This window comes from Hemibagrus wyckioides, linkage group LG08, assembly GCF_019097595.1.
Source record: "Hemibagrus wyckioides isolate EC202008001 linkage group LG08, SWU_Hwy_1.0, whole genome shotgun sequence".
NCBI classification, from domain to species: Eukaryota; Metazoa; Chordata; class Actinopteri; order Siluriformes; family Bagridae; genus Hemibagrus; species Hemibagrus wyckioides.
This window is the reverse complement of record NC_080717.1, coordinates 1015034-1027160: the sequence shown is the minus strand read 5'-3', so window position 1 is coordinate 1027160 and position 12127 is coordinate 1015034. Positions and strand designations below refer to the sequence as shown.

At 45.4% G+C, this 12127-nt stretch overlaps 1 protein-coding gene across 1 annotated transcript; it reads left to right on the top strand.

Annotated features, from left to right (window-relative positions):
* Positions 1 to 1247: 1247 nt before the first annotated feature.
* Positions 1248 to 12056, top strand: tdo2a (tryptophan 2,3-dioxygenase a). The gene is made up of 12 exons (XM_058397360.1): positions 1248 to 1282; positions 1840 to 1936; positions 2378 to 2468; positions 4401 to 4471; positions 8748 to 8795; positions 10058 to 10207; positions 10576 to 10683; positions 10800 to 10911; positions 11012 to 11069; positions 11291 to 11374; positions 11557 to 11643; positions 11863 to 12056. Exons 1-12 carry the CDS (start codon positions 1248 to 1250, stop codon positions 11963 to 11965), a joined length of 1044 nt encoding a protein of 347 aa, XP_058253343.1. The 3' UTR covers positions 11966 to 12056.
* Positions 12057 to 12127: the final 71 nt, after the last annotated feature.

The window sequence follows — 12127 nt, the reverse complement described above, 5'->3', positions numbered from 1 at the left end:
CACCACATCACATCACACCACAACACATCACAACACACCACACCACATCACACCACAACACATCACATCACAACACAACACATCACACCACAACACATCACATCACAACACAACACATCACAACACACCACACCACACCACAACACGACAACAGCGAGGAAGACCATCTCTCCTCCTAATGACCAGGTGCTCTGTATCACCACAGCTGACATGAAGAGAACTCTATACAGTTAACCCACGGAAGTCTGCTGGACCAGACAACATTCCTGGCAGAGTGGTCAGGGAGTGTGCAGAACGCCTAGCAGTTGTCTTCACTGACATCTTCAACATTTCCCTGAGCAGCTCCGTCATGCCTCAAGACAACGACCATCGTCCCCGTGCCAAAGAAGTCTACGGTTTCCTGCCTCAATGACTATCGTCCCGTTGCACTCACACCAATCGTGATGAAATGCTTCGAGAGGCTCGTCATGAGGCACATCAAGTCACAGCTACCACCCTCACTGGACCCCTTGCAGTTTGTGTTTCGTCCTAACCGTTCCACGGACGACGCCATCACCACAACCCTCCATCTGGCCCTCACACACCTGGACTGTAAGGACTCATATGTATGAATGCTGTTCATAGATTTCAGTTCAGCATTCAACACAATCATCCCTCAGCAGCTGATTGAGAAGCTGACTCTCCTGGGCCTGAACACCTCTCTCTGCAACTGGATCCTGGATTTCCTGACTGGGAGACCTCAGTCAGTCCGGATCGGGAGCAGCATCTCCAGCACCACCACACTGATACTCTCACGTTAACACCACAGTAATAATCTCCTAAAACATTCAAACATTGATGATATGATTCTGTTTGTTTCTTCATTTGAATCAATTTTGTTTTTTAAATTTCATTAAAATCTTTGTTAAATATGAAGCCTGAGAATCTCTGAATGTTTTATGTAGATGAGGCTGAATTAAACTCATGAAAATGTAAAATTTCTTTTGCATATGTTCTGAAAATCACAACTATACTTTATAAATGAAGTGTGTGTGTGTATGTGTGTGTATTTGTGTGTTTGTGAGTGTGTGTATAGGTGTGTTTGTGTGTGTGTGTATGTGTGTGAGTGTGTGTATGTATGTGTGTGTGTGTGTGTGTGTGTGTGTCTGCATGTGACCTCAGCTGTATGGTTTCCAACTGTAGGAGATTAAAAATGAAACGCTTGTGAGATCTTCAGCAGCAGAAGCTGAGGAATTCTCCACACCATCATGAGTGGATGTCCAGACTTCAGCACTAAACACCGGTCAGTATTCCTGCAGAGGATTTCTCTTCAAAATCATCATGGTTTTTCTGCAAAAATATTAAATGCAAAATATAAATACAAATTCTAATTAAAGTGCAGTTTAAAAAAATGTCTGTTAAAACATTTAAAAACATCTACAATAATAATAATAATAATAATAATAATAATAATAATAATAATAATATCTGCATGTTTAAAATTTGTATTTTAAAGTAAAAAAACCCAATTAAATAAAAAAATAAGAAGAAAAGAAAATAATGATAATTATTATTTTCTTTACTTTAATATATAAACTAACAGTAATATTTATGATTGTTTAATCACAGATTTATTGTTTGCTCTTTTTGTCTTGTCTTTGTTTTGAAGTTCACATCAACTTTCTCATAAATGAAGGAAGTGTTAAGTTTAAATATTCACACTGTTCTGAGGGATTTAATTTATAATAAATATTTTCATTTAAAATGTGAAAAATCCCTACTCTAAATGTACAATTTCCTTCTATACAAAAACTCCATACATCAAACCTGTGACTCTTTTCATCTCTGATGAATAAACAGGTCGAGTGAAGAGGAGCTGAAGGAGGAAGAGGAGGAAGATGAGGACGCAGTGAAGAAATCCAGCAAAGGCAGCATCAGTTACAGAGATTATCTGCAGGTAAACACACACACACGGCTGTTTTTAGTTCAAAGTAAGATGATGTCAGTGTATGGGTGGAGTTATGGTGAGGATGTAGTCAGTGTGATGGGTGGAGTTATGGTAAGGGTGTGGTCAGTGTGATGGGTGGGGTTATGATGAGGGTGTGGTCAGTGTGATGGGTGGAGCTATGGTGAGGGTGTGGTCAGTATGATGGGCGGTGTTATAGTGAGAGTGTGGTCATGTAATAGAATAAATATATAGATAGAATAAGCATAGAATAAATGTAGATTTTAAAGTTCATGATAACTTAATATCATGATCATTTCCAGATGTTAAAACATTTATTCATCTCAGAGTGAAACAAATTTCAATAAAAAGTTATACATGAATTATTAAAGTCTCACCACCTCCAGTGATAATATTGTGTCCACCATTGTGTGTGTGTGTGAGATTCATCAGCTGGATAAACTCTTCTCCTCTCAGACACTTCAGAGTGAATTAAACAGTAACAGAATCCATGATGAGCATTTATTCATCATCACACACCAGGGTAAGTGATACACACACACACACACACACACACATACCAGGGTGAGTGATACACACACACACACCAGGGTGAGTGATACACACACACACACACACACACACACACACATACCAGGGTGAGTGATACACACACACACACACCAGGGTAAGTGATACACACACACACACACACCAGGGTGAGTGATACACACACACACACACACACACACACATACCAGGGTGAGTGATATACACACACACACACACCAGGGTGAGTGATACACACACCAGGATGAGTGATACACACACACACACACACCAGGGTGAGTGATACACACACACACACACACACCAGGGTGAGTGATTCACTCACCCTGGTGTGTGTGTGTGTGTTACACACACCAGGATGAGTGATACACACACACACACACACCAGGGTGAGTGATACACACACACACACACACACCAGGGTGAGTGATACACACACACACACACATACCAGGGTGAGTGATACACACACACACACACCAGGGTAAGTGATACACACACACACACACACACACACACACACCAGGGTGAGTGATACACACACACACACACACACATACCAGGGTGAGTGATACACACACCAGGATGAGTGATACACACACACACACACACCAGGGTGAGTGATACACACACACACACACACACACCAGGGTGAGTGATACACACACCAGGATGAGTGATACACACACACACACACACCAGGGTGAGTGATACACACACACACACACCAGGGTGAGTGATACACACACCAGGATGAGTGATACACACACACACACACACCAGGGTGAGTGATACACACACACACACACACACACATACCAGGGTGAGTGATATACACACACACACACACCAGGGTGAGTGATACACACACCAGGATGAGTGATACACACACACACACACACACACCAGGGTGAGTGATACACACACACACACACACACACACACCAGGGTGAGTGATACACACACACACACACCAGGGTGAGTGATACACACACCAGGATGAGTGATACACACACACACACACACCAGGGTGAGTGATACACACACACACACACACACACACCAGGGTGAGTGATACACACACACACACACACACATACCAGGGTGAGTGATACACACACACACACACCAGGGTAAGTGATACACACACACACACACACACACACCAGGGTGAGTGATACACACACACACACCAGGGTGAGTGATACACACACACACACACCAGGGTGAGTGATACACACACCAGGATGAGTGATACACACACACACACACACACACCAGGGTGAGTGATACACACACACACACACACACACACACCAGGGTGAGTGATACACACACACACACACACACCAGGGTGAGCGATACACACACACACACCAGGATGAGTGATACACACACACACACCAGGATGAGTGATACATACACACACACCAGGATGAGTGATACATACACACACACACACACACACCAGGGTGAGCGATACACACACACACACACCAGGATGAGTGATACACACACACACACACACACCAGGGTGAGTGATACACACACACACACACACACACACACCAGGGTGAGCGATACACACACACACACACACCAGCGTGAGTGATACACACACACACACACACACACCAGGATGAGTGATACATACACACACACACACACACACACCAGGATGAGTGATACATACACACACACACACACACACACCAGGATGAGTCATGTAGTGCTGAAGAAATACATTTAAAGAGTGATACACACATATATACACACACAAAATAATGGGTATGTGTTTAAATGGCCATGTTTACAATAAGTGTTTTGTGAGGCTGTGTGTGTGTGTGTGTGTGTGTGTGTGTGTGTGCATGCATATTACAGTGGTCTTGTGCCATATGTGTTGCAGTGTATGAGCTGTGGTTTAAGCAGATCCTCTGGGAGCTCGACTCCATCAGGGAGATGTTCCTCAGTGGACATGTGACTGTCCTTCAGTCAGATTTATTACAATAACAACAACAAAAAAAACCTTTGACATGTATGAAATACAACAGCACAATTCTGCCACCTTCAGGACAATCACACACACTACATCTACAACACTCTACAGGTCTAATTCTCCTTCTCCTTCTTCCCCTTCTCCTTCTTCCCCTTCACCTCCTCCTTGTTCTCCTTCCCCTTCACCTCCTCCTTGTTCTCCTTCCCCTTCACCTCCTCCTTGTTCTCCTTCCCCTTCACCTCCTCCTTGTTCTCCTTCCCCTTCACCTCCTCCTTGTTCTCTTTCTCCTTCACCTCCTCCTTCTTCTCCTTCTCCTTCACCTCCTCCTTCTTCTCCTTCTCCTTCACCTCCTCCTTCTTCTCCTTCTCCTTCACCTCCTCCTTCTTCTCCTTCTTCTTCACCTCCTCCTTGTTCTCTTTCTTCTTCACCTTCTCCTTGTTCTCTTTCTTCTTCACCTTCTCACTCTGCTTCACCTTCTTTTTCTTCTCTTTCTTCTTCACCATCTCCCTCTCCTTCTTCTTCACCTTCTTTGGTATACAATGTACTCACAATTCGATGTTTTTAACCCTGTATCCAAGCTGGTGAAGTGAGATCCTGAGGGAGAACAAAGGATGTGACCCGAAGCAGTGGCTCCGGGGGAAACAAGCCGGCATCAGGAACAGGATGAGAGCCCGTGCACACCGCATGCCTCTGCCTAGCATCCTGCTCGCCAATGTCCAGTCGCTGGAAAACAAACTCAATGACCTCAGGGCCAGGGTAAAGTTCCAGAGAGACATTCGGGACTGCAATCTCCTCTGCTTCACCAAGACATGGCTGAACCCGGCGGTGCCCGACCATGCCATCCAGCTGGCCGAGTTCTTCTCGGTTCACCGCATGGACAGAACACTGGAATCAGGGAAGTCAAGGGGAGGCGGTGTGTGTTTAATGGTGAACAGCAGCTGGTGCAACAGCGCGAGCATTGTTCCTCTCACACGCTCCTGCACACCCAACCTGGAACTATTGACTATCAAATGTCGTCCTTTTTACCTTCCTCTGGATTTACATCGGTCAGCGCCGTTTATATTCCACCTCAGGCGGACATGGACACTGCTTTATGCAAGCTGTATGAAGCTCAGCATCAGATACAACACCGGGACCCTGCTCATTGTGGTGGGGGACTTTAACAGCGCCAACCTCAAACCGAACTTTTATCAGTACATCAGAAAAAAAAGAAAAGAAATAGTCTTTATTTGTCAACAATACATTACAGCACAGTGAAATACTTTCTTTGCATATGCCATCTTTGGAGGTCGGGGTCAGAGCACAAGGTCAGCCATGATACAGCGCCCCTGGAGCAGAGAGGGGTAAGGACCTTGCTCAAGGGCCCAACAGTGGCAACTTGGCGGTGCTGGGGCTTGAACACCCAATCTTCTGGTCAACGACCCAGAGCCTTAACCACTTGAGCCACCAGGGGTGAAAGGACACTTGACCATTGTTACACAACAATCAAAGATGGCTACAAGGCACAATATTGCCCCCCAATTGGGAAACCTGACCACACCGCCATCTTCCTCATGCCAAAATATAAACAAAAGCTCAAGCAGGAAGTTTCGGCTTAGAGGGAGGTCATGAGCTGGACGGACCAATCGGTGGCCGCTCTACAGGATGCACTCAATGACACAAATTGGGACATGTTCCGGCGCAGCTCTGATCAAGCGGTTGTGGGATTCATTGGGAAACTAGCGGATGATACTGTGCAAAAAACAACCATCAGAACATTTCCCAATCAGAAGCCGTGGGTGGATAAGACCATCCGCGATGTTCTGAGATCTCGCATCGCTGCCTATAACGCGGGACTTGTGTCGGGTGACATGGACTCATATGAAGGCTGTGTCATACAACGTTTGGAAAGCGGTAAAGGAGGTGAAGCAGTGCTATGGGAGGAAACCAGAGTCACAGCTCCAACAGAGTGACTCTAGGAACCTGTGGCAGGGACTAAGGACAATAACAGACTATAAAGCACCAACATCCGGTATGACAAATTCGGACGGGTCTCTGAGCTGAATACCTTCTACGCTCACTTCGAGGCTGCAGCTAACGATGCTAATGCTAAAGTTAATGCTAATGGCTGCAGACAGGAAGAGAATGCCAACACTGGAAACGCGTTCATCATCTCCGAGCATGATGTGAGGACAGCCTTCAGGAGAGTGAACACCAGGAAAGCAGCAGGACCAGACGGAATCTCAGGTCGAGTCCTCAGAGACTGTGCTGACCAGCTAGCACCCGTGTTCACAGAAATATTCAACCTCTCCTTAACCCAGTTGGTAATCCCCACATGCTTTAAAGAGTCCATCATTGTTCCTGTTCCAAAGAAAACCCATCCTGCTTCCCTCAATGACTACCGCCCTGTAGCCCTGACCTCAGTAGTGCTTGGAGCAGCATCATCTCTTCACTACCTGGCACACTGGATCCACTACACTCACCTGGACACTAAAAAGGGGAATTATGTTAGAATGCTGTTTGTCGACTATAGTTCAGCATTTAACACTATAATCCCCTTCACACTCACCACCAAGCTAGAGCACCTGGGAGCACCCCATCTTTTTGTCAGTGGATCTCCAATTTCCTAACTGGCAGACTACAGGCAGTAAGGATGGGCAGACATGTCTCAGCCTCCCTCACCCTCAGCACTGGAGCCCCCCAGGGTTGTGTTCTGAGCCCCCTGCTGCACTCATTGTACATGTATGACTACTACCAACTCCTCCACAATCATCAAGTTTGCTGACGACACCGTTGTGGTCGGACTGATATCTGACAACAATGAGACGGCCTACCTAGAGGAGATTAGGAATCTGGAGAACTGGTGCCAGAGGAACAACCTCCACCTTACCGTCAGCAAAACTAAGGAACTGATAATGGACTTCAGCACAAAGCAGGAGAGGAACTACCAGACCCCCGTGATCGATGAGAGCCCAGTGGAGAGAGTGGACAGCTTCAGATACCTCGGTGTTCACATTACGCAGGACCTGTCATGGTCCTGTCACATCAACACCGTGGTGAAAAAGGCCTTGCAGCATCTTTACCACCTGAGCCACCATCTCTACCACCATCGCAACCTGGTTCGGGAACAGCACCATGCAGGACAGACTAGCTCTTCAGAGGGTGGTGCGATCAGCTAAGCACATCATCCATACCAAGCTCCCTGACCTGCACTCAATCTACAACAAGCGGTGCTGGACCAAGACCAGGAAGATCGTGAAGGACCTGAGCCACCCCAACAATGGACTTTTCTCTCTGTTGAGATCAGGAAAGCACTTCCGCTCCCTGAAGGCCAACACAGAGAGAAGCTTCTGAGACTGAGGAGAAGCTTCTTCCTGCAGGCCATACGGTCTCTCAACCAGGACTCCACATAGGATTCAACTGATTGGACTTGCTATGTTTCCTTCACACGTATTGGAACACATCAAAACCAACCACTCTGAACATTTGCACATGACAAATCCATCCATCCATTGTCTATACCCACTTTTATTCCTAATTATGGTCACAGGGGTCTGCTGGAGCCTATCCCAGCGCACTCACTCAGCGGGTGAAAGGCAGGGGTACACCCTGGACAGGTCACCAGGGCCACATATAGACAGACAACCACACACACTCATTCCTATGGGCAATTTAGAATTACCAATCAACCTAATGTACATGTTTTTGGATTGTGGGAGGAAACCGGAGTACCCGGAGTAAACCCACGCAGGCACGGGGAGAACATGCAAATTGCACACAGAAAGGCCCCTGCCTGTTCGAACCCAGGATTCTGCAATTTGAATTCTTCTTGTGTTTGGTCAGGATGGAGACTGATGTTTTTGAAAGCAGGAGTCATGGATAACTGTGCTGCATGAAGATCCTGGAGAAACCACATTTCACTCCAGTGTACACAAGCTATCACACACGCACACACACACCGGACGCAGCAGGCTTAAAACACTTAAACACGTTACACTTTAATTGTTGTTCTGTCCACAACACACACTGATCTCCTCCTGTGATGTTGCTTAGCAACCGAAGCACACTGTTAGCACACTACATTATGTATCAGAGGAATTACACACACACACACACGTTCATACACACACTCACACATACTCACACACTCTCACACACACACACACACACACACACTCAAACACACACACACATAAATGCCCAGTTTGATGTAAATCAGCTGATGAATATTAATGAGATGGTTGAACTTCATCACTGACTGTGGGAGTGTGTGGTCAGGTGTGTGAGAGCCGGAATGTGATGAAGGTGAACATGCGAATCCACCGGGTTTATACTAATGCACTCATCCTAATACGCACCGGTATACATACCTGGGGGAGTAAGTGTACACATCTGAGGGGGGTTAGGTAAGTGTACACACCTGAGGGGGGTTAGGTAATTGTACACACCTGAGGGGGGTTAGGTAATTGTACTCACCTGAGGGGGGTTAGGTAAGTGTACACACCTGAGGGGGTTTAGGTAAGTGTACTCACTTGGAGGGGTAACTGCACACACCTGAGTGGTTAGCTAAGTGTACTCACTTGTGTGTGTGTGTGGGGGGGGGGTGTTAGGTAATTGTACTCACCTAGAGGGGTAACTGTACTCACCTGGAAGGTTAATTGTACACACCTGAGGGGTAATTCTACACACCTGAGGGATTAGGTAAATGTACTCACCTGGAGAGGTAATTGTACAGACCTGAGTGGTTAGGTAAAGGCCTGGTCACACTACAAGGCTTTAACCATAGGCAGATCGCTTTTCTGTTCAGACTACATGACTTCACTGTATGTCTTTTTGTCCTTGTGGTGTTCACACTATGCGACGCTTCGTAAATGATCCACAAGAGGGCGTCGCACACCACACCATCTGACAACAACTCGTCACCCAATGCCTCAACGCCGTCCCCAAACCACATTTTGTCATGAAAACACACGCGCCAGGTGGATCCGGAAATGACGCAAGACTTTCGGTAGAGGTTTGTTTTGAAAATGGACGTCGGCAGGAGTCTCACTCTAAATAAATGTTAATTTATTAAAATAAATGTTGTGTCCACACTATTTTTTGAAGCCATGTTGCTGCTGCTGCTTTTCTTCCAGTGACCTCAACTCTGTTGACTTGCTCTCTCATTGGCTGGAGGTCGTAGCTACAATTGACACCACGTGATGTCGAGTCGGCCGACCGTCTCAGATATTTAACATGCCAGATATCTGGATTTTGTCTGCGAGGTGTCTGCGACGTGTCAGCGAGCCTCTTTGATGCGTCGTGGAGTAGCTCACACAAAGATTTGCCGAGCGCTGATCACCCACTGATTTTCCCACGATCACAGACTGATCTGTCGGCCAGCTCGTTAATTTGCAAATCGGGCTTAAAATCCTGTAGTGTGAACTAGGCTTAAGTGTACTGACCTGGAGGGGTAATTGTATACACCTGAGGGGCAATTCTACACACCTGAGGGGTTAGGTAAATGTACTCACCTGGAGGGGTAATTCTACACACCTGAGGGGTTAGGTAAATGTACTCACCTGGAGGGGTAATTCTACACACCTGAGGGGTTCTGCTTGTTGGAGATTAAACTGGGACTTTGTGATGATCAGAGAGTTTTGTGTAACAGAAAACAGCAGAGAGAGAACTACACACACACAGAGCTGGAACTGCTACACAACTCAGAGAGAGAGCACACACTGCTGGGACTGGTGCAGGTACACAACACCTGCACACAGTTAATAACAACTACACACACCTTTACAGAACTACACACAATTATACACAACTACATTCCCCACCTCTCAGGAGATAACACACACTGCTGGGACTGCTGCAGGTACACAACTGTACACCAACACACACACAACTACAACCAGTTATATACAACTACACAAATCTAAACACAAGAGAGAACAAACCCAAAACTACATACAACTCTATACAACAATGGGCAAAGACCTATACTGATGGGACTAGCACAGGAACACAACTACACACTGTAATATCGAGCGCATTACACAATTCCAGACAGTAATGTGTGTATCAGTGTTGTGTGATGATGTGCGAACATGTGTGTGTGTAGACTTGGCTGGAGAGAACTCCGGGTCTGGAAGAGGATGGGTTTAACTTCTGGGGGAAACTCAGAGTGAACGTTTCTGAAGGTCTCAGGAGGCAGAAGGAGAAAATGGAGGTGTGTTCCTCGGTTCCTCAATTCCTCGGTTCCTCAGCTCTTAGAATGATGTGATGTTTAGTTGTAACAAATACTAGCAAGAATAAAACTGTTAATATATTTAATGTTGTGATTAGAACAAGGCGGAGTCAGAGCTGGAGGTGGGGCTTGTGGAGAACATGATGAAGCAGAGTGAGATGTTTACAAGATTGTTTGATGAGAAGAAACACCACCAGCTGTTGTGTAAAGGTACTCACACACTCCACACTGAGCAAAGTGTAACTGATTCATTACAGTTCATCACACAGTACTGCTCAGTACAGGCAGATCTACTGCTGCGTGTGTGTAGGTGACAGAAGGTTGTCGTATAAAGCCCTACAGGGAGCGCTGATGATCTATTTCTACAGGTAACACACACGTGATTGATTTGTGTTCACAAACAACTTCACACTGTCAAGATAATTCGCTAATTATATAAAGATGCTATTGTGTCATGTGACCTGCAGCTCTGTTCTAGATAAAGAGCTTTAACTTGTGAGATGAATAAAGGATTATTTTATTTTAAAACAAATGAAGTATTCTCTGTTTTTTTAGTCTGAAAGTTAAACGGTTCTGGTTGGTTTTTCAGAGAAGAACCTCAGTTCCAGATTCCGTTCCAGCTTCTCACCTTACTGATGGACTTCGACACACTCATGACCAAATGGAGATGTAGGTGGAGCTTACGGGTTACAATAAATTAACTATATCTACCAGTCATAACTCTAACACTAACCCCTCTGCCCATAACACAATAACTCCACCAATTACACTAACCCCTCCCCAAACAATAACTCCACCCATTACACTAACCACACCCCTCACACTAACTCTTGTTGATTGGTGGTTGTGTTTCAGTCACGTGTGTTTAGTGCACCGGATGATTGGCAGGAAAAGAGGAACAGGAGATTCTTCAGGGTATCATTACCTCCGTCCCACCATCAGGTACAGAGTCAGCACAACATCAGCAGTATGTGTGTTTACATTTTAATGATATGCTTTTTAATGATGTGTGTGTGTGTGTGTTCAGTCTCATGCTGTATACTTAAAGTGTGTTAAAAATGACAGCATGATGTCACTGAATATTTTTTTTATTTAATGTGTTTATTAACATCATGATGATGATGATGATGAAGATGATCACTCTGTGTGTCTGTTCCACAGCGATCGCTACAAAGTGTTTGTGGATTTGTTTAATTTGTCGTCATTCCTGATGCTGAGAGACTGGATCCCCAAACTGAACCCCCCAAACCACTCATCCCACTGAAGAGCATGTAGATTGAAAAGAGGAATGGAGAGAGAGAGAGAGAGTGAGTGAGAGAGAGTGAGAGAGTGAGTGAGTGACAAAAAAAGAGAGAGAGAGACAAAAAGAGAGAGAAAGAGAGAGACGAAAGTTTTGAGAAAATCTTTATTAAAATATATAATAAAA